This window comes from Salvelinus namaycush, chromosome 16 (assembly GCF_016432855.1).
Source record: "Salvelinus namaycush isolate Seneca chromosome 16, SaNama_1.0, whole genome shotgun sequence".
NCBI lineage: Eukaryota > Metazoa > Chordata > Actinopteri > Salmoniformes > Salmonidae > Salvelinus > Salvelinus namaycush.
This window is the reverse complement of record NC_052322.1, coordinates 7,681,482-7,707,757: the sequence shown is the minus strand read 5'-3', so window position 1 is coordinate 7,707,757 and position 26,276 is coordinate 7,681,482. Positions and strand designations below refer to the sequence as shown.

At 43.6% G+C, this 26,276-nt stretch overlaps 1 protein-coding gene across 1 annotated transcript in view; it reads right to left on the bottom strand.

Annotated features, from left to right (window-relative positions):
- LOC120060870 (phosphatidylinositol 3,4,5-trisphosphate-dependent Rac exchanger 1 protein-like) overlaps window positions 1-26,276 on the bottom strand; it is a 119,493-nt gene that overhangs the window by 57,028 nt on the left and 36,189 nt on the right. The window contains exons 4-10 of the mRNA XM_039010278.1: window positions 24,986-25,090; window positions 23,043-23,144; window positions 17,225-17,386; window positions 10,001-10,134; window positions 9,558-9,673; window positions 7,724-7,873; window positions 4,627-4,774 (exon numbers count right to left, since the gene is read on the bottom strand). Coding sequence (XP_038866206.1) covers window positions 4,627-4,774; window positions 7,724-7,873; window positions 9,558-9,673; window positions 10,001-10,134; window positions 17,225-17,386; window positions 23,043-23,144; window positions 24,986-25,090 — 917 coding nt within the window. The remainder of the gene's footprint in view (window positions 1-4,626; window positions 4,775-7,723; window positions 7,874-9,557; window positions 9,674-10,000; window positions 10,135-17,224; window positions 17,387-23,042; window positions 23,145-24,985; window positions 25,091-26,276) is intronic.

Sequence of the window (26,276 nt, the reverse complement as noted above, 5' to 3'; positions counted from 1 at the left end):
CCTCCAAAATGTGCCAATTTGTATTCATGGCTTTTGTGGCACCATTCATATACAAGCCTCCTCATATTTAAATATAACATTTTCTCCCCTCAGACTGTATTGTAGACAATATTGTTTTTATTTACTTTTCTGCACTTTTGAACACCAGAATCTCTACTTGCACATCACCATCTGCTCATTATCACTCCAGTGTTAATCTGCTAAATTGTAATTACTTTGCTACTATGGCCTATTTATTGCCATACCTCCTCATGCCATTTGCACACACTGTATATAAACTTTCTTTTTTTTCTTTCTACTGTGTCATTGACTTGTTTATTGAGTTATTGGCTTGTTTATTGTTTATTCCATGTGTAACTCTGTGTTGTTGTCTGTGTCCCACTGCTTTGCTTTATCTTGGCCAGGTCGCAGTTGTAAATGAGAACTACCTGGTTAAATAAAGGTGAAATAAATCAAAAATAAATAAATTGTCCCTCGAGACACTGAGCAAACCAGATGTTTGGAGCAGATAAAATGAAATGTCCCTCTGCTCAATGTTCCACGCCACTGAGCAAACTCAATTTCCCATTGAACGACGAACAGTGAATGTGAGCGAGTGTCTGAATGTGTATGTGTGAGTGAGCATTGCTGAGAACACAGGCTAAATGTGTGATTCCTGTGGGTGTGTTCATGCAAAACGTGTGAGAGTGCTTGTGTACCCTGCTGCGAAAGCAGGGTAAATGTATGATTCCTCTGCATGCATGTTCAAATGTGTATGTATGAACGAACGAACGAGCGAGCATTCATGAGCAGTCCTGCCAAAGCAGGCTAAATGTGTAATTTGTGTGTGTGTGTGTGTGTGTGGGGGGGGGGGGGGGGTGTACAATAAAGTTAAGGGATTATCTCAGTGTGTGTGTACTGTATGTGTGCGTGCATGCATGCATATGAACACGTGTCTGTATCGGACATTCTGCACAGCATGCTACAATGTCATCGAAGTTAGCTATTGGATATACTATATCAGAGTCAACATGAGGCCTGCTTCGTCTTGAACAAGGAACTTGATATTGCAAATGTTGTTTCTATTTTGCAAGACACTAATCTGTCAAATGAATTAATCTTGTGAAAACCACATCAGTTTGCACATCCAGCATGCACAAGATCTGGGTCGTATTCATTAGTGCACAACATAGCAAAACAGAGAAAAATGTTTTGTAACATAAAACGATAAACAAGTGTTTCTTATTGGACAATAACATAAGCATTAAGGTAATCCTTCCATGTTTGGGCCTGTTTTCTTCCATTTCGTGCCAATGAATACTGTCCTGGTGCATTGCCAAACCCACGATGCAATACAGGCACCAATGTGAGCAAAGAAACCTGCATTAGGAAATTGGCTCAGAAAGAGGAAGGCTAAAAGAAGAACCAAATACGACCAACTGCCTAAATACCATGTTGAAAAATGGTGGAATACGAAGTTAAATGGCAGTGTCAAATTGGCATTCTGTACCAGGTTCATTTAATCCAATAACAATAGCAGTGCCATCTCCTGAAGTGAGCCATGGTCATTTATAATAACATCAGTAATACAGAGAGGTTGCGTTCGTTACAAACAGGAAGGGATGCAGAGAGGGAGACCCTTGCTCACAGTGCTGACAGGAGGAAAGAGTCCTGAAAAATCCCCTCGCGTTTATATGGATGGCTTTTCCAAAACAGCCACGGAGATGGACGAGAAGGCCCACCCACCGGCAGACACACACACCTACAGTCGTTAACACACACACACAGACTATTTGGCTGCATTAAGGAGGTAGGGTGCTTTTCTTGGAAGAGGAGAAATTAGGAGCATGAACAAGCTGTCTAGATGAGTTAACCCCCACAAAAAAGGAACAAAAGAAAACAAGGAAAAATATCAGAGGGGATGGACGGCTTGAGGTACGGATGGAGGGAAGCGGTGAGCTTGCACGGGACAGTCAGGACAGTGTGAAGTGTTGTTTCTTCGCCATTAGGAGTTCTCTTATCAGTAGTACTTGGGACGGCACTGATATGCATTGTAGGATTCTGTTCAAATTCAATCTTATCAGACAGAATGACAACTGCCCCACCCATAACGCCCATAGAATCTTACCTCCTTGACATTTCATTGCAGGTTACATTACATTTTACAGTTCTAAAGAAACTCATTGAATCCTTGTTAGGATGCTGACTGACTCCATAATGAATGGCTGGGTGATCAACATCAACATTTTCCTCTCTTCTATCCCTTCACCCGAAAGGAATCTCGCAAACACTTTGTTATGGAGCTGTGGGGCATAATGGAAAATGCATTACTGCAGGCAAATCAGCCCTCGTTGTTAATTCGTGGCATTCAACGACTGGTGGGAAAGAAAAAAAAGAGCGCTGCTCAGTCCAGTGACTCGCTGTGTGTGGGTGAGCATTGCTGAGAAAGCAGGCTAAAATGTGTGATTCCTGTGTGTGTGTGTGTTCATGCAAAACGTGTGTGTGTTCGCACGCGTGTGAGTGGTCCTGTACGCTGCTGAGAAAGCAGGCTAAAATGTGTGATTCCTGTGTATGTGTGTTCACGCCAAATGTGTACGTGTTCATGAGCATTTCTGCAAAAGCAGGATAAATGTGTCATTTCTGTGTGTGTGTTAATGTCAAAATACAGTGGCAAGAAAAAGTTTGTGAATAAATTGGTCATCAAATTTGATTTGATCTTCCACTTAAGTCACAACAATACTCAAACATAGTGTGCTGAAACTAATAACACACAAATTATTGTATTTTCTTGTCTATATTGAATACATCATTTAAACATTCACAGTGTAGGTTGGGGAAAGTATGTGAACTCCTAGGCTAATGACTTTTCCAAAAGCTAATTGGAGTCAGGAGTCAGCTAACATGGAGTCCAATCATTGAGACGAGATTGGAGATGTTGGTTAGAGCTTCCCTGCCCTTTAAAAAAAACACTCAAAATTATTTGAGTTTGCTATTCACAAGAAACATTGACTGAAGTGAGCCATGCCTTGAACAAAAGAGATCTCAGAAGATCTAAGATTAAGAATTGTTGACTTGCATAAAGCTGGAAAGGGTTACAAACGTATCTCTAAAAGCCTTGATGTTCATCAGTCCACGGTAAGACAAATTGCATATTAAATGGAGAAAGTTCAGCACTGTTGCTACTCTCCCTAGGAGTGGCCATCCTGCAAAGATGACTGCAAGAGCACAGAGCAGATTGCTCAATGAGGTTGAGAAGAATCCTAGAATGTCAGCTAAAGACTTACAGAAATCTCTGGAACATCAACAGAGATGTTACCATGAGTCTACGATTCGTGAAACACTAAACAAGAATGGTATTCATGGGAGGACGCCACGGAAAAAGCCACTGCTGTCAACAACAAAAAACATTGCTGTACGTCTGAAGTTCTCAAAAGAGCATCTGGATGTTCCACAGCGCTACTGGCAAAATATTATGTGGACAGATTTAACTAAAGTTGTGTCGTTTGGAAGGAACACACTATGTGTGGAGAAAAACAGGCACAGCACACCAACATCAAAACCTCATCCTAACTGTAAAGTATGGTGGAGGAAGCATCATGGTTTGGGGCTGCTTTGCTGCCTCATGGCCTGGACAGCTTGCTATCATCAATGGAAAAATGAATTCCCAAGTTTATCAAGACATTTTCCAGGAGAATGTAAGGCTACCTGTCCGCCAATTGAAGCTCAACAGAAGTTGGGTGATGCAACAGGACAACGACCCAAAACACAGAAGTAAATCAACAACAGAATGGCTTCAACAGAAGAAAATACGTCTTCTGGAGTGGCCCAGTCAGAGTCCTGACCTCAACCTGATTGAGATGCAGTGACATGACCTCAAGAGAGCGGCTCACACCAAACATCCCAAGAATATTGTGGAACTGACACAGTTTTCTAAAGAGGAACGGTCCAAAATTCCTCCTGACCATTGTGCAGGTCTGATCCACAACTACAGAACATATTTGGTTGATGTTATTGCTGCCAAAAGAGGGTCAACCAGTTATTAAATCCAAGGGTTCACATACTTTTCCCACCCTGCACTGTGAATGTTTACACGGTGTGTTCAATAAAGACATGAAAACATATAATGGTTTGTGTGTTATTAGTTTAAGCAGACTGTGTTTGTCTATTGTTGTGACCTAGATGAAGACCAGATCAAATTTTATGACCAATTTATGCAGAAATCCAGGTAATTCCAAAGGGTTCACATACTTTTTCTTGCCACTGTATATGTGTGTTCATGCAATGTTTGTATGTGTGTATGTGTGCGTGTGTGCGTGTGCGTGTTCCCTGCTGTGGAAGCAGATTAAAAGTGTGCTCCCCACGTGTGTTCATGCCAAAGTGTGTGTGTGTGTGGGTTTGTGAGTATAACTGTGAAAGCAGGGTAAATGTATGATTCCTTTAGCGTGTGTGTTCATGCTAATTCACAGACACACCTAGAGGGGAGGGTGTTCCAAATGATACTCTGGCAGTTAAAGGGAAGGTCTCTTCTCTAATGAAGCTCTTTCTGTATTTGTTGGGAACCGTCGCCTCCGACGACAAAGTGCTTGGCTCCCAACACAGGGAGCCAAGCACAATAATCAGTTAATTATTCGGTGGGAAAGAACTCACTTTCCCATGAAGCACTTGGGCACGGTAGTCAGCTTTCGGCGCCGGTCCTTGATCAGGTGGCGGCTCTTGGTCATCATCATATGGTAGAGCTTCTCGCCTTTCTTGGCAATCATAACGTAGGCATCCCGCTCCATCCCTAGCTTCAGACCTGTTACCAACAGAGAAAAACTCAAGGGGTCAGACACCAAAGCATTTTGCATATGAAGTTCATGAGACAGGTTATTATCGAAAGCCTAAGGTGTTAGAAACTGCTGTCAATATTTGTCTAACCAAACTGTGAAATTCGTTTTCAGAAGCAGGAAAGGAAGGGGAGAAAATATAGGGGTAAAGATAAATCCCTGTGTGGTGAGAGAGTGAACGAGAGAAAGACTGCATCCCTCCTCTCACTGCATAACAAGCCATGCTGATTCCCATGACTTGCAGCAGTCACAGCAGATTTTGTCTCACATTGCCAAAAAAACAAGGCGGCTCAACACCTAACCCTGAGGGACACCACCATTTCCTCCAGTCAGCCCTCTGACGTCTACACGTTTCAGCCCCCAAGGGGGAGAGGCTGTCACGGGGCTGTCAGAAGACGCAATGCCCCTGCCTGGAGGGCCTCGTTGGGGAGTCTGGCACGGTACAGGGGCGTTGCCACCTCCTTCGGATGGAAATCCAGATGTTAATCTGTCCAGGTCTCGAACAATGTACTGCGTCGACACACTCGCCTGCTAATGTACTGCGTCGACACACTCGCCTGCTAATGTACTGCGTCGACACACTCGCCTGCTAATGTACTGCGTCGACACACTCGCCTGCTAATGTACTGCGTCGACACACTCGCCTGCTAATGTACTGCGTCGACACACTCGCCTGCTAATGTACTGCGTCGACACACTCGCCTGCTAATGTACTGCGTCGACACACTCGCCTGCTAATGTACTGCGTCGACACACTCGCCTGCTAATGTACTGCGTCGACACTCGCCTGCTAATGTACTGTGTCGACACTCGCCTGCTAATGTACTGTATCACGTACTGTATCGACACTCGCCTGCTAATGTACTGCGTCGACACTCGCCTGCTAATGTACTGCGTCGACACACTCGCCTGCTAATGTACTGTGTCGACACTCGCCTGCTAATGTACTGTGTCGACACTCGCCTGCTAATGTACTGTATCATGTACTGTATCGACACTCGCCTGCTAATGTACTGTGATGCCACTGAGTGTTTATTTCTTTGGTGTAGAGCAGCAGTTATGTTTACCAAGCTGCAACACAACTGAGATGAGAAATAATGTTAAATTATGAAAAATATGTGGAGACAACAGTTGAAGTTGAGCCTTTGAAGGTCGACCATGCTCACAGAGCTACTAAACCATATACTGTAGATATGACTAGCTCTGTTCTAAACTCTACCGTGGGGCTCTCTGAGCTGCTAAACTACACGGTTGGGCTCTCTGAACTTTGGAGCTCCATCATCAGGCTCTCTGATTGGCTAAACTCCACTGTCCTGCTAAACCATGGGACTCTGACAATTCCAACTCAATTTGCGGGTGTGCCAGAGCTGGGTGCCGCTGATGGAGGTGGGGTTGGATTACACTTGACAGCAGCTGGAGTAGACTCAAACAAAGAGTGCCATTGGACAGACTGGGGTCTGGTCCTGGTGCAGGGGGCCACAACCCTGGGCTGCTGCCCCAGCTGTCAGTGCCTGACGAGAGACCCCCTCTTCCCACTCTCACAGGCACAGACTAACCGGCTAACATGCTAGCCCACTAATTTTCCCTCAGTCGCCACAAAAACTTTGATAAGACGATCTCAGACCGATCCAGCTGCCAGGGCCAAAACAAATGGATCTGTCTTGGGAGTATTTAAAGGGGCCACAACCAAAACCTCCAACTGAAGTCAGTGCCCTTTTAAAGAGGTGGGGGAACTGGAATCCAACAATGGGTCAGGTATCAATAGTAAAACAGGGATGAAAGGGATGTGCCGTGGATCTAAAGGCCATGGTCAAACCTTCCAGATGTGGGCTAGGCCGGGGGTTCAGGGAGGGGGGTTGGGGTTAGGGTTGGCTGCACTGTGACTGATCTGGTGTCTATTAGCCTCAGGTCAATTTCCGCCTAACATAACCGACTACCCAGAATTTCCCTTGGTACTCTGGAAAGCTCCTCTTCTCGACTTTAGCCACAGGATCAGGTGCTGATACCATGACTTCTGCTGTGACCGCTCACTCAAGTCCATGCGTTAGGCTCATTCGCTACATTTGAAATATTCAAAGCTTTGTCGTACACAGCTCGAACCAGGTGTGGTTATTTGTTCAAACCCCTTGGCTGTTTAAGTGGAGTCATTGCCATATGCATGCAGTTTGGGGAAAGCTGTTGTGATTTCTGCCTCCAATGCTATCAGGTATCACCAGGCATGCCTACAGCCACAGAAGCCTTTCAAGCTTTATTGGCACGCTTGGTGCGTTATGGTTTCTGGCTAGGCTGCTGCTGCTGCTCTTTTTCGGGCTCTGGCTTGGATCGAATAGTCCGTTTTTTTTGTCGCACATCTCCAGTTTGTTTGTGAATGAACTGCTCTATAAAGTGCTCTCTCTCTCGGGGGTGTTGATTAGAAAACATGGTCTCGTACTGCATCGCATGAGGCGACTGGCTCTTTTCTTTGAATGTTAAAACTCCAGGCTGTGTTCACCTGCATACATTTGGCAACGCAGTTCTAGGTCATCACGTCATGATCTTAAGACTTTATTTATGAAACAAAAGCTAGGTAGCTGGAGAGACTCTGGGTAGTAAGACATACGGTATCATAATCCACATACCATAAGCATACCACAACAGTCCTAGTGATGCACCAATTCATTTGCATGTCTCCCGTGCTACAATTGGAGCTCTCGCAACAAACAGGAGGAATTATTTTGTTCCCTCTTGCAACGCTAACCATTTGTTTATCTGAACCATTATTGTGTTAGCAACCCGTAGCGTAGCATTGCTGAGATACTGTATCAGTCGAGGAGGTCAGCCAGCACAACCAGAAAACACGAGAGCATTCTTTCACACACTCCATGGAGGTGGGAGAGAAGGAGTGTGAGTGGACATCCCTCTTTTCACTCTCTACTCACTCTCTCTCTGCTCCCGTTCCCTCAAGATGGCGTCGAGCCACTTCTGCTTATCCTCTGGGTTCTTAGCCATGCAGACGAACCACTTGTTCTTGGCCGTGTTGTGGATCTTCCAGCCGTTGGTCACTGTGTAGTTGTTGCTGTGGTAGTCAGCTGAGGAAAGAGGTACATAACAAGTAAGGGACCATGGTACAGTACACACCCCACATGACTCCTCTTCTTGAAATAACCTTTATTGCATTTTTTTTAACCGCAATTCTGTTGATTGACATCGATATCAATACTGTACTATCTTTTTTTACTTGGCGCTAAAAGACGCAGTGTTGATGAACTTGTGTTGACCTCAGTTGTAACAAACTCGGAGGGTAATACGGCCCGCCTGGCCACACCACTCTCAAGCGTCACCTATCTTTGAAACACCTTGGAAAGTTGAAATATCCGTCATTCTGTAAGTACTGCCAAGAAAAAAAATAACCGAGCATTAAAATACATATTTCTGCTGACCCGACAGAAAGTCTCTGTCTCTCTCTCAATTTTACCAGCTATTTGGCTCCAGGTCACGAATGCATAATGAATGGGTTGGGGTAATGGAGTTGCATTAGTGTAATGTTTAAAAGGTCACATAAATAGATGTGAAACCCCCTGGCCCGGAGGGAGGCATAGGGAGAAATAATCCTGTTTGGGTGTGCATGGGGAATGGTATCAAACAATAGTAGATGTAAGAGGACGATGTTATTGCATTCATCCAATGAAAGAGGTGTGACTGTGTATACACACACACTCACGCTAAAAAGGTCTCCTTGCGCGAACGAGGTACTGGCCTTTGCTTTTGTTGTTTGTTTACATGCTGTCTAGCTGCAGTTGTCGGTGCATGTCAATGTTGTAATATTTAGTTGAAGAACAAAAATCTTCACTCGGTCTCGTCCTTATTACTGTAAAACAAATCAATGGAATGGTGTAAAAGTGCAGTAATTTCAAGGGCGATTCATTGGGCTTCTACAATGCTACAAAATCAACACATTTTCAACCTTAGACAAGCTAAGCTGGCAGTGTAAAGAGGACACGTGACCTTGGTCTCACTATCAGGTCATACGGTCTCTCTGAGAAACGTGCAGAGAGAGAACATGTTTTCCTTTGTGATTTCCTCTGAAAGTACGAAGCGACAGGCAGCAAATGGCCCGTGGGGCACAGAGAAGAGGCATGTGAACCCAAGAAGAAGTGCATTCATACCCCGAAGGCCTACAGCTACAACTATAAACCCACTCACAGGAAACAACCAGACCTGAGTTCAAAGAGTACTTGAAATCTTTCGGATACTTTGAACATTTCCTTGAGCCTGTCTGGAGTGCAAGAACGGTGGGATTAGCATTTTAGGGGCTACTTCATTGGTTATATTGCCCCAGGCAAGCTCGATTAAGCACAACTAAAGTATTTGAACGATTTTAACTACTATTTGAACACAAGACGTGAAAAAAAAACAGGCTGGTGTGCAATAAACCACATGAGCAAAACAGTGCTGTAAGTTGGTAAGTGCCAGTTCTTGCAACAGCATGCATCCCAGTAGTTCAAAGGTGTGAAATGCAGGTCGGTGCATCCGCTCTGAACCAATGGGCAGACCGCAGATTCATACAGTCACCTGACCGTTTGTAAGCAGTTCAAACATGAAAAACCTACGCAAGATTTTATTGCCTCACCCAAATTGTAAACACTCATTAGCTTTGTATAATATACTCTACCAGCTAATCTAGAAAGAAAGAAAATGGCTGAATGGGTGAATGAAAAGAGGGATGGATGGATGCTCCTTTATGAACTGATGACTGGTGGGGCTGGCACGAACCTGTTCCCTCCTCAACGTTTTCCACTTCCATCACCTCTGTGTTGATTCTTCCTCTGAACACGTACAGGGGGCCATTGATGGACTTGGTCCTCTTTGTGGATTTCTTCCCAGTTGCCCTATGAAATTGAACATAAAATTGTGAAAATGTGTTATTCCTGCTCAGAAGAAATGTGCTGGCAACTTTGAAAAAAAAACAATTATACAGTGCTCAAGCACACACAGGCGTAAGTACGCACACACACACACACGTTAGGTTGACTTGTTTTGTTTGCATATAAAATGAGCTTGGTACACACTACACAAACAGGATTTGCCGATTTACTCAGTTTTTCCACGTCTGGCTTCTTTCTATGGCGACTTCTCGTCAATGAATGAAAACACATTCCAGCCACTTTCCTGAGGTGCATGACTCCGTCACTCCTTCCCTTCCTACCCAATCTCACCTGGACTTTCTCTTGCAGTAGACCAGGAGGTTGTCAAACAGGAAGAAGACTCGCTCCTGGATGTTGCCGGCGGAGATCTTGAGCAGGTTGCCATGGAGCAGCAGCTCGGTGCAGATGTCAGTCAGATTGGTGCCCTGGGGACAGACAGTCAAGAGAGGGTGGCAATTAGATCACTGGTGCCTGTCAATCTCTCAAATCAAATCATATTTGTCACATGCTTCGTAAACAACAGGTGTAGAATAGAAGTGAAATGCTTACTTATGGGCCCTTCCCAACAATGCAGAGGAACATTTTAAAATAATAAACACAAGGAATAAATACACAATGTGAGTAAGGTTAACTTGGCTATATACACGGGTTACCAGTACCGAGACGATGTGCAGTGGTACAAAGTAATTAGGCAACAAGATAGATGATAAACAGTAGCAGCAGCGTATGTCATTAATCAAAAGAGTTAGTGCAAAAATGGTCGATACAGATAGGCTAGCTATTTAGTTAACTATTTAGCAGTCTTACAGTATGGCTTGGGTGTAGAAGCTGTTCAGGGTCGTGTAGGTTCCAGATTTGGTGCATTAAAACCGCTAGACGTGCGGTAGGTAAGTCTGACTTGGGTGGCTGGAGTTTTTGGACATCGTCTGACACCGCCTGGTATAGAGGTCCTGGATGGCAGGGAGCTCGGCCACAGTGATGTACTGGGCCGTAGGAACTACCCTCTGTAGTGCCTTGTGGTAAGATGCCAAGCAGTTGCCATACCAAACGCTGATGCAGCCAGTCAAGATGCTCTCAACGATGCAGCAACAGGAGTCACTAGTGCGCGATGGGACAAGAACATCCCTTCCGGCCAAACCCTCCCCTAACCCGGACGGCGCTGGGCCAATTGTGAGCCTTCCCATGGGTCTCCCGGTCGCGGCCGGCTGCGACAGAGCCTGGACTCGCCTCTTCCATGCTTCACTGTGGAACGCACACATGCAGAGATCATCCGTTCACCTACTCTGCGTCTCACAAAGACGTGGTGGTTGGTCAAATTTGGACTCATCAGACCAAAGGACAGATTTCCAAATGTCTAATGTTCATTGCTCGTGTTTATTGGCGCACGCAAGTCTCTTCTTATTATCAGTGTCCTTTAGTAGTGGTTTCTTTGCAGCAATTCAACCATGAAGGCCTGATTCACGCAGTCTCCTCAGAACAGTTGATGTTGAGATGTGTCGGTTACTTTAACTCTGTGACGCATTTATTTGGGCTGCAATCTGAGGTGCAGATAACTAATGAACGTATCCTCTGCAGCAGAGGTAACTCTGGGTCTTCCTTTCCTGTGGCGGTCCTCATGAGAGCCAGCTTCATAGCGCTTGATAGTTTGAGAGACTGCACTTGAAGAAACAATCAAAGTTCTTGATTGACTGACCCTCATGTCTTAAAGTAATGATGGATTGTCATTTCTCTTTGCTTATTTGAGCTGTTCTTGCCATAAAATGGACTTGGTCTTTCACAAAATAGGGCTATCTTCTGAATACCACCCCTACCTTGTCACAACACAATTGACTGGCTCAAACGCATTAAGGAATAAATTCAACAAATTAACTGAACAAGGCGCACCTGTTAATTGAAATGCATTGCAGGTGACTGCCAACAGTGTGCAAAGCTGTCATCAAGGCAATGGGTGGCTACTTTGAAGAATCTCAAATATAAATATTTTTGGTTACTACATGATTCCATGCGTGTAATTTCATAGTTTTGATGTAGAAAACAGTCAAAATATAGAAAAACCCTGGAATGAGTAGGTGTGTCAAACTTTTGACTGGGACTGTATGTATGTATGTATGTATGTATGTACAGTTGAAGTCAGAAATTTACATACACTGTTTTTCAACCACTCCACACATTTCTTGTTAACAAACTGTAGTTTAGGCCTCCCGGGTGGCGCAGTGGTCTAGGGCACTGCATCGCAGTGCTAGCTGCGCCACCAGAGTCTCTGGGTTCGCGCCCAGGCTCTGTCGTAGCCGGCCGCGACCGGGAGGTCCGTGGGGCGACGCACAATTGGGCTAGCGTCGTCCGGGTTAGGGAGGGTTTGGCCGGTAGGGATATCCTTGTCTCATCGCGCTCCAGCGACTCCTGTGGCGGGCCGGGCGCAGTGCGCGCTAACCGAGGGGGCCAGGTACACAGTGTTTCCTCCGACACATTGGTGCGGCTGGCTTCCGGGTTGGAGGCGCGCTGTGTTAAGAAGCAGTGCGGCTTGGTTGGGTTGTGCTTCGGAGGACGCGTGGCTTTCGACCTTCGTCTCTCCCGTTGTAGAGTTGTAGCGATGAGACAAGATAGTAATTACTAGCGATTGGATACCACGAAAATTGGGGAGAAAAGGGGAAAAAAATAAAAAATAATAAATAAATAAAAAACTGTAGTTTTGGCAAGTCGGTTAGGACATCTACTTTGTGCATGACACAAGTCCTTTTTCCAACAATTGTTTACAGACAGATTACTTCACTTATAATTCACTGTATCACAATTCCAGTGGATCAGAAGTTTACACACACTAAGCTGACTGTGCCTTTAAAAAGCCTGGACATTTTTTTTAAATTGATGTCATGGCTTTAGAAGCTTCTGATAGGCTAATTGACATCATTTGAGTCAATTTGAGGCGTACCTGTGGATGTATTTCAAGGCCTACCTTCAAACTCCGTGCATCTTTCCTTGACATCATGTGAAAATCAAAAGAATTCTGCCAAGACCTCAGAAAAAAATTGTAGACCTCCACAAGTCTGGTTCATCCTTGGGAACAATTTCCAAACGCTTGAAGGTACCACGTTCATCTGTACAAACAATAGTACGCAAGTATAAACACCATGGGACCACACAGCTGTCATACCGCTCAGGAAGGAGACACGTTCTGTCTCCTAGAGATGAACGTACTTTGGTATGAAAAGTGCAAATCAATCCCAGAACAACAGTAAAGGACCTTGTGAAGATGCTGGAGGACACAGGTACAAGAGTGTCTATATCCACAGTAAAACGAGTCCTATATGGACATAACCTGAAAGGCCGCTCAGCAAGGAAGAAGCCACTGCTCCAAAACCGCCATACAAAAAGCCAGACTACGGTTTGCAACTGAACATGGGGACAAAAATCATACTTTTTGGAGAAATGTCCTCTGGTCTGATGAAACAAAAATAGAACTGTTTGGCTGTTTGGCGGAAAAAGGGGGTGGCTTGCAAGCTGAAGAACACAATCCCAACCGTGAAGCACGGGGGTGGCAGCATCATGTTGTGGGGGTGCTTTTCTGCAGGAGGGACTGGTGCACTTCAAAATAGATGGCATCATGAGGATGGACAATTATGTGGAAGGACAATTATGTGGATACATTGAAGCAACATCTCAAGACATCAGTCAGGAAGTTAAAGCTTGGTCGCAAATGGGTCTTCCAAATGGACAATGACCCCAGGCATACTTCCAAAGTTGTTGCAAAATGGCTTAAGGACAACAAAGTCAAGGTATTCGAGTGGCCATCACAAAGCCCTGACCTCAATCCTATAGAAAATTTGTGGGCAGAACTGAAAAAGCGTGTGCGAGCAAGGAGGCCTACAAACCTGACTCAGTTACACCAGCTCTGTCAAGAGGAATGGGTCAAAATTCACCTAACTTATTGTCGGAAGCTTGTGGAAGGCTACCCGAAATGTTTGACCCAGGTTAAACAATTTAAAGGCAATGCTACCAAATACTAATTGTGTGTCTGTAAACTTCTGACCCACTGGGAATGTGATGAAAGAAATACAAGCTGAAATAAATCATATGTGAACTTCTGACCCACTGGGAATGTGATGAAAGAAATAAAAGCTGAAATAAATCATATGTGAACTTCTGACCCACTGGGAATGTGATGAAAGAAATAAAAGCTGAAATAAATCACTCTCTCTACTAGTATTCTGACATTTCACATTCTTAAAATAAAGTGGTGATCCTAACTGACCTAAAACAGTGAATCTTCACTAGGATTAAATGTCAGGAATTGTGAAAAACTGAGTTTAAATGTATTTGGCTGAGGTGTATGTAAACTTCCGACTTCAACTGCATGTATACATGCATGTGGCATAATGTATTTACAGTTTTATTCATGTTTAAGTTCTGCTGACAAATAATGCCTTCTGATTCTTGCATAGATTGTATTGGACACCTATGGTGTGTGTAAAATACTTTTCTGAAAGTTGTACTGATTATAATGAGCTAATGCTAAGCTATTTGTCAGCAATGTGTGGCGCCATGTTTGTTGACATTATATAATGCATTCTGGGTATCACCTAAACGTCTGTTTGACCAAAGACATTAGTATGAGGTGAAGGATTGGTTCACGCATCTTTCGTGTAAACTTCCGGAAGTGAATGACGGGAAGTGAAGGGAATGATCGTAGGTGACACACCTCCTTCAACATGCACACCGCAAACAGACCAAACTCATCAAGTCTCCTCTAATTATCTTTGGTTGACACAAAAAACAAACAGAGGCAAACTACCCCATCGTCGGATTACTTTTGTTTTCTAGAAAGTTTTTTACTCGATTATTTCGATCAAGGGTGAGCTCACCCGTAATGTGACGAATCATAAATAGTAAATGCTATTAGCTAATTCATATTGTGGTTTCTGTCACCCGAGAGTTATCTAAATATGACGGCTTGTGTTAGGTCAATCTTTCATCAGTCAGCGCTAGGACTAATGGAGCCTACATTTTCCGATTGTGTTATGCTGTAGATACTTCTGTGAATGTCTGAACATTGCATCAAAAATAAACTGGTCACATTCAGGACATAACTTTGTTAAGACTGTGCTTGTGCAAAGTGTTTCTGTTAAAAAACAGTGTTGCCAGCTCAAATGCTGACTGTTGCGTCAATCAAAACTGGACGTTCTAAATAAGCGTTCTAATCACACCGGTTTGAGCGCACGCTGCAGGGATAACAGTAGAATGATCACACTTGTTTGTTGGTATGTATGAAAACGTTAAGTGCGAAAAACACTTCTGTTTGTGTTGCTTCTTATGGAAAACATAAACCACAGTCTCACTTTTTCACAGGAAACAAAACCTTGGTGGCCTTTCAATGTCAAAGTTGAATGGCCGAAAATGGACCAACAAGGAGTCTTGTCAAACTAAACGTGAAAAACTGTTTGTGTCTCAAACCGCATTTCAGGCGCGTCTGAATACCAGGCTATTTCACTAGTCCTTCTTTAAGTCACCCACAAGTTCTCAATTGAGAGATTCAACTTGTTTCATAACTCATTATCATTCAGGCTACATATTAAAAGTCTCTCTGATTAGCTTTGTAGCTTTAGATGCTGGATAACGTCACCCAGTATGTGCTAAAAGCATTAATATGACTCGGTATGTGGCCAATTAACCTTTTTCACAACGTGGTTGAACTTTAGGTCAATTCATCACAATTTAGTCATTAGATGTGACATTTGTAAGGCAGTATTTTTAGGGTTATACACTACCACAAAATGTAAACAAGAAAGATAAAGGGATTTTCAAAGGCTGACCTATGGGATTTTAGCTGTGACGTTAATTATGTATGAAATGGCACCCTAAGGGCCCTGGTCGAAAGTAGTGCACTATATAGGGCCCCAGTACTCAACTGGCGGACCGGAACCCAGAATGAGGTCAATATGGACAGCAGGCTCCAAAATGTATTTATTAATTTTTTATTTGATCGGGCTTCGACCCCTGGTATCATATAAACAAACATAAGACATGGAAGAATGCGTAGAACTGCAGGAAATGAGCTTTTTAAAAAGCAAAAACAATCTCTTCCCAAAGCAAAATGTGCAGAATTGTGGGAAATTAGCTTTAGGACCTTCTCAAATAGTAATAGAGTACACCTGATATAGGGAATAGTGCACAAAAAAGGGAAAAGGGTGCCATTTCAGGTCAGATGGATTCCAACCAGCCGAGCAGACAGATAAGGTTTCGCCCGATCATAACAATTCCATGTTTAACTGTGCAGAAAGCCAGGTGGTGGATGGAGGGATAGTCGGGGCTGTCTGTCTATCAGGGCAACGGTAATGCGCCTGGGCCTTGATTCCGCACTACTACATTCCAATTATGAGTGGAGAGGTAGTTAAACTTGAACGTGGGGGATTGGAGAAAGTAGGACTAATGGGCTAAAGATGGCGTGCTTAAAGGGAGCAGGGAAGGGCAGTGCCTTTCATGAGAATGGACTGTGATACGGAAGAGTGTAGACGGCAACTCTATCTCCCATTACTCGTTCTAATACTGCTAGGGGTCAATGCAAAGTGATATGAGAGAACCAATCCCAAACACAGATGTCCAACTGCCCCCATGTCAGTAGGTAGAATTGAATTAGAGACATTGGAGAAGAAAAAAAAACAATCACATTCCTATAGCAACACAACACATTGATCTGTGGAAGGGACCGCAATGACATCGTGACATTGGGCAGGTGCCTGTTGGCCTTCCCTTGGCTCTTGAGCGAGTGGATTGTCCTCTCGGTGGCCAAGGGGAGTCAGGAGACAAAGGCTCTGTTGTGGAGAGTGAGGGATGTGTGAAAAACGCACTGGGCACCCCACTCCACTCCCAAGCCCTATCCATGCACTGTGCACACTGGTGATTTGGGAGGCTGGAGGAGCATTTTACCGTCACAGAAAATGAAATGGTGCTCAGTGGACTCTCGAAAACTGGCCAAAGCTTTTTAGCCACAGCCGTGACAGAGTGAGGATGGGGTCAATGAGGTGGACAGTGTGTGTGTGTCTGTACAGTATACGTGTGCGAGAGATCGAGTTAGAAAGAGAGTGGGAAAATCCAATGACAAATCTCCAAACTCAGAGCTTCCCTTTTCCATCCCTTTCAGGTCACATGTCCCATTTCTATATAAAAAGGAGAACGTTCCCCTTTTCTCTCTCTCAATCCATCTTCATCCGACTCTCATCCATCTTTATCTCAGACCTCTCAATCTTTCTCCTCACCTCCCACCCCTCTCTAGCTCTCATCCTTCTCATTTTTCTATTACACCTCCTTCCCCCTTTCTCTCTTTTCACCTTCCATGTCCATTGACCCTTCCACCGCCCCTCATCTTTATGGTACACTTCTCCCCCCCCCCCCTTTTCTCACCTTTCAAGCACTGTTCTCTGCCCTCTTTCCCATCCCCATCCACTCTACCTCCCTCCATCAACGGTGATCTTTAGGGTGCATCCTAGCGCCGTGGTCTAAAAATAGGATAGTGTCCCTCACCTCCCAGCCCTCGATGTGCGACTGCAGCTGCTCCAGGGCCTCCAATTTCTCCATCTGCCTCTTGGTCTCATTGATGTTGGAGCACACTGCCTTCATGGCCTGCAGGGCCTCCTCCACCGCACGGTAGTCTGTGTGCTTCTTGGGCGTCCGCTTCAGCAGCTCCTAGTGGGGGGAGAGAGAGTAGGGAATAAAGACCATAAGGGGATGATGGCAAAGAGTCATAATGTCTTCAGTAGTACTACAGTACATAAACAGTATTTGAAAATGTTTCAGATATCATCCAGCGCACCAGGGCTGTTAAGCACCATGCTCATTATTAGGAATCATCTTATCAATAAGGGTTGATGGTTAAAAACCAAAAGGGTTGATGGTGGATGTGGGGATGCAAAGGTAAGGTAAGATTATGGGATGCAGTAAGGACAGCGTTTTGGGGAAATGTTGGAGGAGGGAGTGCGGAAGTTGAATGTAGAAGTTGGAAAAGAGAGAAGTTGGACATGGGGTGGAAAATGGAGATCATAAATAGTCCTCAACTGGCAGCTTCGTGAAATAGTACCGGCAAAACACCAGTCTCAACGTCAACAGTGAAGAGGCGACTCTGGGATGCTTGGCCTTCTAGACAGAGTTCCTCTGTCCGGTGTCTGTTCTTTTGCCCACCTTAATCTTATCTTTTTATTGGCCAGTCTGAGATATGGCTTTTTCTTTGCAACTCTGCCTAGAAGGCCAGAATCCCGAAGTCGCCTCTTCACTGTTGACATTGAGACTGGTGTTTTGTGGGTACTATTTAATGGGGTGGCAGGTAGCCTAGTGGTTAGAGTGTTGGGCCAGTAACTGAAAGGTTGCTAGATCAAATCCCCGAGCTGACAAGCTAAAAATCTGTTCAGGGGCAGAACTGTTCTTAGGCTGTCATTCATTGTAAATAAGAATTTGCTCTTAACTGAGGCGTCTGTTTCTCAAACTAGACACTCTAATGTACTTGTCCTGTTGCTCAGTTGTGCACCAGGGCCTCCCACTCTTTCTATTCTGGTTAGAGCCAGTTTGCGCTGTTCTGTGAAGGGAGTAGTACACAGCGTTGTATGAGATCTTCAGTTTCTTGGCAATTTCTCGCATGGATTAGCCTTTTTTTCTCAGAACAAGAATAGACTGACGAGTTTCAGAAGAAAGTTCTTTGTTTCTGGCCATTTTGAGCCTGTAATCAAACCAACAAATGCTGATGCTCCAGATACTCAACTAGTCTAAAGAAGGCCAGTTTTATTGCTTCTTTAATCATAACAACAGTTTTCAGCTGTGCTAACATAATTGCAAAAAGGATTTTCTAATGATCAATTAGCCTTTTAAATGATACACTTGGATTAGCTAACACAACGTACCATTGGAAGACAGGAGTGATGGTTGCTGATAATGGGCCTCTGTACGCCTATGTAGATATTCCGTTTTTTTATTTTTATCTTCCGTTTCCAGCTACAATAGTCATTTACAACGTCTACACTGTATTTCTGATCAACTTAATGTTATTTTAAATGGACAACAAAAATGTGCTTTTCTTTCAAAAACAAGGACATTTATAAGTGACCCCAAACTTTTGAACGGTAGTGTATATATAAATGGAGGCAGGCAAATACCTTTCACTGAGCTGTGTAAAGACAGATTGACAGGGGTGAGACAATTAATTGTAATTTATCTTAATGTTATTTTGTTGTTTACAGGTGTACTATCCTTCTGACCCTATGCAGCCAGGTCCCATGTACTTTTTAACTCCTCACTAGTGTGGCTTGTTTAGTGTCTGCTGTGAAGGAATAGCACAACAAGTCCACTACTTGATTGATGAAGGCATGTCATCCAACAAAGGCAGCAGCGCAGTCATCAGCTACGGAGTTGAGAAACACGTGTGGACCCGACTTGTGATAACTGCAGTGGCCAAAACAAGAACAAGTTTGCGCAAAGCTGACATCCTTCCTTCCAAAGATGACCCATTTCACATGACCCATCAATTTAGACAAGTGTGTCTGTGTAAGCGTTGTCATGACGTGGCCGTTTCGGGGTGTGGATCGTGGCTTCCCCCTCTCTCTCACTCTCTCCTACACCCAGGTTCTGTTATCTCAGGCCATAAATTTCTTGCGGAGACTCTCTCCCCCTGGTCATGCAGCGAGAGAGAGACCACAGAGAACAAAGGATTTCACTTGGCCAAACTCCTAAATCCCCAAAATGGGAGAATTAAACAATATGTCCACTTGTGAGAATGTGGGAAGAGACCGTGGACACTTAAGGGACAGTTATGTTGAGTGTGTTTCATTTGGTGACCTCATGAAGGACAGGAAACACACATAACTATATCTCTGAATGTGTACATTTCTCAATTATGGGGTTTGCATCTAATTCTTGTATAAAATGATTGAGTAAAGATTAAACTATTTGTGAAGTGATGTAATGTTAACCTTTACATTTTGAGAGAATTTTATTCCCTGTAAAGTTGAACTAGTCAGCCGCCACACCCCCGTGAGCACAGACATGATCTGGCGTCATGGAACCGCCCTTTTCTATTGTTACGAATAAAACCTCTCCTGAGGAAATCCTCCTCAGACCACGCATACCTCGGTGTAAGCTGAGGTGGTACAGGTTTGAGTACCAAAACCAGAAAACTATACCACGTGGAGCATTGGCTCACGGCTGGAAATGGTTCAACTGAGACTATCGATCACTACAGAATAAGAGCAAATCTTAGATACTAATTACTAGTCTGCAGCTAGAAATTATGTAAATCTGGGATGCGAATACCGACAAAACATCTACTCTAAGAACAATGGACGCCTGACGTATCCATTACAACAGACACTATCAGGAGCCGCCGATAGAGCAACCACCATGAGTAACCAGAGACTCTCTGATGAACTGACTCTCCCACAGACGGACCAATGATTCTAACAGAGAAGACAACAACGCCATATGGGCGTAATTATATTGATTGCAATTATTCCCGAATGAGTGAGCGTTCATGTGCAAAGGATTAGCATTTCAATTAATATAATTATCCACTATGTGTAGTGATCCATTTTGTCTTTCCCGCTTCTTTCTCAGTCCACACCCCCTTCCCTTTGTCCACCAAGCCGTCATATCGGTTTAGCCCACTAGGGAATCTTACCTATCATCGTTAGTAACCAATATCTACTATTTGTTTATGCATTTCTGTGATTATTTAGTTAGTTAGTAAATAAATAATTAAGCCAATTGGTATATGGATGATTCATAGTTTAGGCTGGGTTCGTGCAGATAACCAACGATTTACGATGTTTGGAATGAGACTGACGTGAGGTAAAGAATAATTCATTAATAGAAGACTAATTGATCAAATAAAATATCTGAAGAGTTATATTCGGAAAATTCTAACTTTGTAATCTGAAGATTTTCCGTGGTGCCCCGACTTCCTAGTCAATTCAATTTACATGATTAGTTTAATCATGTAATAATAATTACAGAGAACTGATTTGATAAAATAAGTCTTCACCTTAATGATGCCAAAGACACGACAGCGTCATCTAAAATTTATAAAATATTTTTTATCTGGACACTTTGTTTACCTAGAATATTTCCTTATTGTAGGCTACTACCACTTTTAGTCAATCTTTACTACACTACTCACTGTTTGGCACATGACCTCACATGTGAATCCTTAAAGAGATGGGTGGGACTGGCTGAATGGGTGTTGACAAAGGAGAGCTCTCCAGTAGGTACAAAAACATTCAAAGGCCCTTTTCTCAAAAGTGAGTTTACAAGTTTAATCAACATTCAAAGCAGAATTACTTTCCCATTGTTCCTCAAAAATGCAGTGTATGATATACCATGTTGTAGCTCTGATTCTCTACTTTTTACCAATGTAAAAGCCCAATTTCTAATTTTGCTACATAGGGACCGAATCCAGGTGGTGAGTCACATATACTAAATAATATATATGTGTGAAATTTGTTTTGATTTAGAATGGACCAATATCATGCACCTGTCTCAAACAGAATAGCTTTATTTATTTATTTATACTCTTGTTGTAAAGAGAAGCAATGTGCTCAATATTAGGAAAGTTGAGAAATAAATATAGTAGGACTAGCCTATAGAAAGCTGATTCGATCCTCGTCTTTTTAATAGAGGCCATCACTCTGTTTCTCACACAATTGCATAGCATATAGAAATGTTGTGCAACATGAGCTCATGGGCTCTCATGAAATGTTTGATTAGATTTTTGATCACATTTGCATTGATGTCAGAGTGATTAGAGCGACAATAGAGTGCTGAGTACTAGGCAGTTAGCAAGTTTGGTAGGCTACTAATGACCATCAGCATCAGAGCTAGGAGAAACCTAATTATTGTGCCTAAACGGTCATGTGAAAATTGACTGCCTTCATGACTTTTGACCACCGGTGTGGCGGTATATTACAGTCACCGCAACAGCCCTAGTAGTGCTTCCATAGGCCTATTGACAACTGTGTATCTGGCCCGCTTGAGGCTGGACTCTGATTTAGGGCCTATGCCTTCCGCAGACAGGTAACATAGGCCTATAGGCTAAATATATGACATCATTGGATGGGCTAAATAAAGTAAAGCTATTTTGTGACAATGAATTTTTGTTGCCAATTGCCTATATAAATTCATAAATCCAACGATTTACTGTCCGTAAGTATTAGGACCGGGTGCCGCTATATGTCGCTTTAAGCATTACGATGGCCAAATGTGTCGTTAATTACGATCCAACTTTAAGTGTTTCCCAAACATGTAGAGTGAACCTGTAAGAGCCACAGCTAATAGCGTCCGGGGGGGGGGGGGGGGGGGGGGGGGGGGCATGTTCAGTTTATCACATGTTTCCATTGGGGGGGGAGCAGTCCAGTTCCCTGGTGCTGAAATCGAGGAAACTCCCCACTAAGTAAAAGCACTCAGCGCAAAGTTGCAGCGGATTGGTTGGCTGACTGAGAGGGACACAAGGACGAGCAGTCTGAGTATCTCCTCTACTGTATTACTGCCCTATCATTGTGAGTCTGCAACGGGCTCAGGTTGTTGAGAATATGCACATTTATATACACAGGGCCCCGTTTGCCAAAAGCATCTTAAGGCGAAGTTCAGCATTAGAACCATAGGTTCTAACGATGAACCAAGATGATTTTAGGAAACCCGGCTCTGGTCTTTACGCACGGTTGCGCCTCAGAGTTTCAAAAGGACGTGTCATATGCTATGGGTCCGTGGACAGAGCTCTTTGTTTATATAATACCTTATTATTGATGTAGCTTATAGGCTTCATCACAAATGGCCAGATCCTGACAGAGACAAAACTAAAAACTGTTCTCCATTGGTCATGACCACTGTATAGATCATTAGTCATGATGTGCAAATTTCACAGGACCGCGACTGATTGCCCATGTGGTCATGTTATCTAAGCTCGTAGGCACTGAAGCTTGTGGTGATTGGTGGCATGTTATAGAGCAGGGGTATTCAACTCTTAACCTACGAGGTCCAGAGCCTGCTGGTTTTCTGTTCTACCTGATAATTAATGCACTCACGTGGTGTCCCAGGTCTAAATCAGGCCCTGATTAACCAGGACAAATGTAAAAACTGCTGTGGAACTGGCTTTCATGCATGTGATATTTATTTTCGACAGTAAAAACGACAAAAATAAACTGTTTGGGTTGTTTGATTTCAGATTCAAATCAAGTAATCAAAGAATGACCCTTTTTTTTATATCTTGACATCTAATAGGAAATATTAATTGGCCATAAATTACACAGCCCCTCTGACTTGGAGGCAGGACTGAGTTGCATTCTCCTTGGGGTCAGCAGGACCTTACCTTCAGTAAGAGGGGGTACTTGCAGATTCTCTGAATGGGTGATAGCAGGAGCCCCTCCAGGGGAATGTCTGTGCTCTTCTTCCCTCCCAACAGCATACAGTGCTGGAACACAGAGAGATTTGAACAAAAATGAATTTATTAATGTGGGACATCTATGGCCCTGTAAAATTATACATATCCTTTTTGTGATTTTTTACTATTCTTCTCAAACTAACTTGGTTACTCCACTAAAATGATTATGTAAAACGGTTAAGGGCAAGAAGCAAAATCCAAAACACCATAGAAAGTCTTCTCAGCCGCATTAATGACCTCCATGGGGTTCGGGTGGCGTACTGGAACTAAAGTCATGCTTCAAAAATTAAACCAAGAAATCAGTTGTGGTGAAACCCTTCTGATGGGAATTATTCAGATGCATGAGAGAGAAGGCGATAAAGCTGGTGGGTTTACTCTTCTCTGTGCTCTATTTTCTAGGAATCATGTATTTCAGAAGCTAAGTCCCCAAGGGTAAGCAAGGGCAGCGTTCACCAGATGAAAGTAGATACGCCACACCAGAATACTACAGTGGAGAAAACAGAAAGCACATCATTGGTCGGTATGGGGCACGCATTTCCTTTTAATCACAATCCACTGCATCCGCCTATGTCGCACTTCTGCATCCGCGGTGAAAGGTGACAGAGCTAGAGCGGTGGTTGTCAGACCATGAGACATCTCGGTATTCTCAACAAAATCGTCTGTAGCATCCGAACAGTTTGGCCAACAAAACTATTATGACCCATCTATGAGACTCTCACAAACACGATGGTGTTCTCCATTTTGCTCAACGACCTCCACAAGTGTCAGGAGACTCGTCTGAAGTCGGTATAGCCGATCTGCTAACTTCTGTCTGGGATACACACTAATATGACCCATCTGTGCAAAGGTGAGACTAGGATGCCAACAGGCCTCACAAGACGCGTCTGAAGAAACCCCGGTACCAGTTGAAAAAAGGAATGGGTTGTGACCCGATTCAGGAAACTAGGCGTATGTCGCAAGTCACGACTTCACAGGAGAGCCGTTTGAATGTAAAAAAGAAAATTATAATATCAAAATGCGTTTTTTGGTGGAAATGCCTTCTTGAACATGTGAACTTTCATGTGCCTTAATATCAAACTTGTATGCCATCTGTAAATACAAATAAAATGGTTAAATTACAAGCCTTGTTGGTAAAGCTACAGAAAAAGTCTGCAACCTTCCCACTAGCCATGATTGGCTGAGATAATGAGTCTGCCATATAGAAGGCTTTGGTCTATTTGAACTCGTCAGTATGTTTTGGTAATGCTTTCGAACGCGGCTTTAAATTTTTTTTATTGTGTAGTGGAGCTGCTCAAGTGTTGATCTCCACTTTCTGAAGGATCAAGTTTTGAAATCAGTGGAATTAGAGTATGATAGCAAAAGAGACGGGGAAAACACCTGTTTCCTGGATTACATCTTCAAACTAAGGGCAACCGTGGTACGGAATTCCTGACAGGGAGACGCGTCCATCATGCATGACGATGTATACAGGTAAGATAGTCTAGCGTTAGCTAGCTAACATTAGCTAGTCAGACAAAAATGTGACCTAAGTATAAGTACATCATGTAATTTTCCACTAGCAGCCTGGGAGAAAATGTACAGAGCACAACTAGAGCAAGATCAGGTCAGTCAATAACCAGACGGAGGAAGCACATCGGGGTCAACAAGGCTCAGATCTTCCATCCAGCTGTGCCAATGCACTGCAGCTGACCAGCTTGCACTGAGCATGACATCACCATTGGAAGCACAGTCAAAGGCAGTTCCCGTGTTCATTGTTCATAAACGGAAGAAGAGTTGACATGATGAGAGAGAGATAATGACGATAGACAGAGAAAGAGATAAAAGGAGATGCGTGAAAAGGAGACAACTTGCGTGAGCGGTGGGATCCTCACCAGGAGGAAGGTCCTTATTTCGGGGTTCTTGTTGAGCTCCATCAGCAGCCGCAGGGCCTTCTCGTGGTTACTGCAGTACTCCCCGTACACAGAGAACCGCCCCTTCTGAAAGTTGGAGGAAGAAACAAAAAGTCATTCCGTGCCCGATCTGATCTAGCTAGTGGATATACTGTACGGCCAAATAGGTTTGGTCACTGAAGGCTTTCCTCGTGAACACTTAGTAATACGATAGCTGTGATGAACATAGGATAGATGCATTATTCATCTACCATTAGAAACAATGTAGAGGCTTAGGCAATCACTCGCTCAGCATTCAATTTTGGCTACAGCCCAAAACTCCAGATAGACCCTTGTGTTGTACACTAGCATTTAGGAAGTGAAACCAGATTCAGTGCTGGGCCTCTGCACTCTACGGTTGTTTCCCGAAACGCTGCTGTCACCCGAAACAGCGCAGGAAATTAAATCCTAGCCCGTGCGTGCAAGGTTAGCATAACTTCACAACCTTCAAAGAAATTACGCTCTCTCTCTCTCTCAAAAGCTGTATGTTTAAAAACATTGGGTTTTGTTCGCCATTAGAATATTGAGCATGAGGTAAGAATGCTACACATCAGTCATCCAATGTTAAAAACATGATGTAATTGTGAAAATTCTGATGGGACAAAGTATTTGTAAAGGTAACAATCTTGACGAGGTGCTCCATTGGTCTCAGTATCTCCCTCGGTTTCCCTGTCGATCTCTCTCTCTCACCCCCGCTCTTTTCTAAATTCCAACTCTCACAGCTTTTCGGATACATTGACTTGATTTACTAACTCAAAAAGCTAGGCTGCTATAGTCTAATCTAGCCTTCCATCCTCCAAATCGCATGACTGTGTCAGGTCCACACGGCATTGCAGCGGGGGGGGGGGGATTTGCCCGGTGCTCTGCTGCCCAACACACACATAAACACACACAGAGCGGCTAAGACAGTGGTTGGCAGGGCAACAATGTCTGAGGCATTCTCTCAATCAGGAACACCAACAGGCTTGAAGGAGTTCCCACATACAGTTGAAGTCGGAAGTTTACATACACTTAGGTTGGTCATTAAAACTCGCTTTTCAACCACTCCACAAATTTCTTGTTAACAAACTATAGTTTTGGCAAGTCGGTTAGGACATCTACTTTGTGCATGACATGTACTTCCGGCGCCGACAGAGATGGCCGCCTCGCTTCGCGTTCATAGGAAACTATGCAGTATTTTGTTTTTTTTATGTGTTACTTCTTACATTGTTTCCCCAGGAAATCTTAGGTTTTA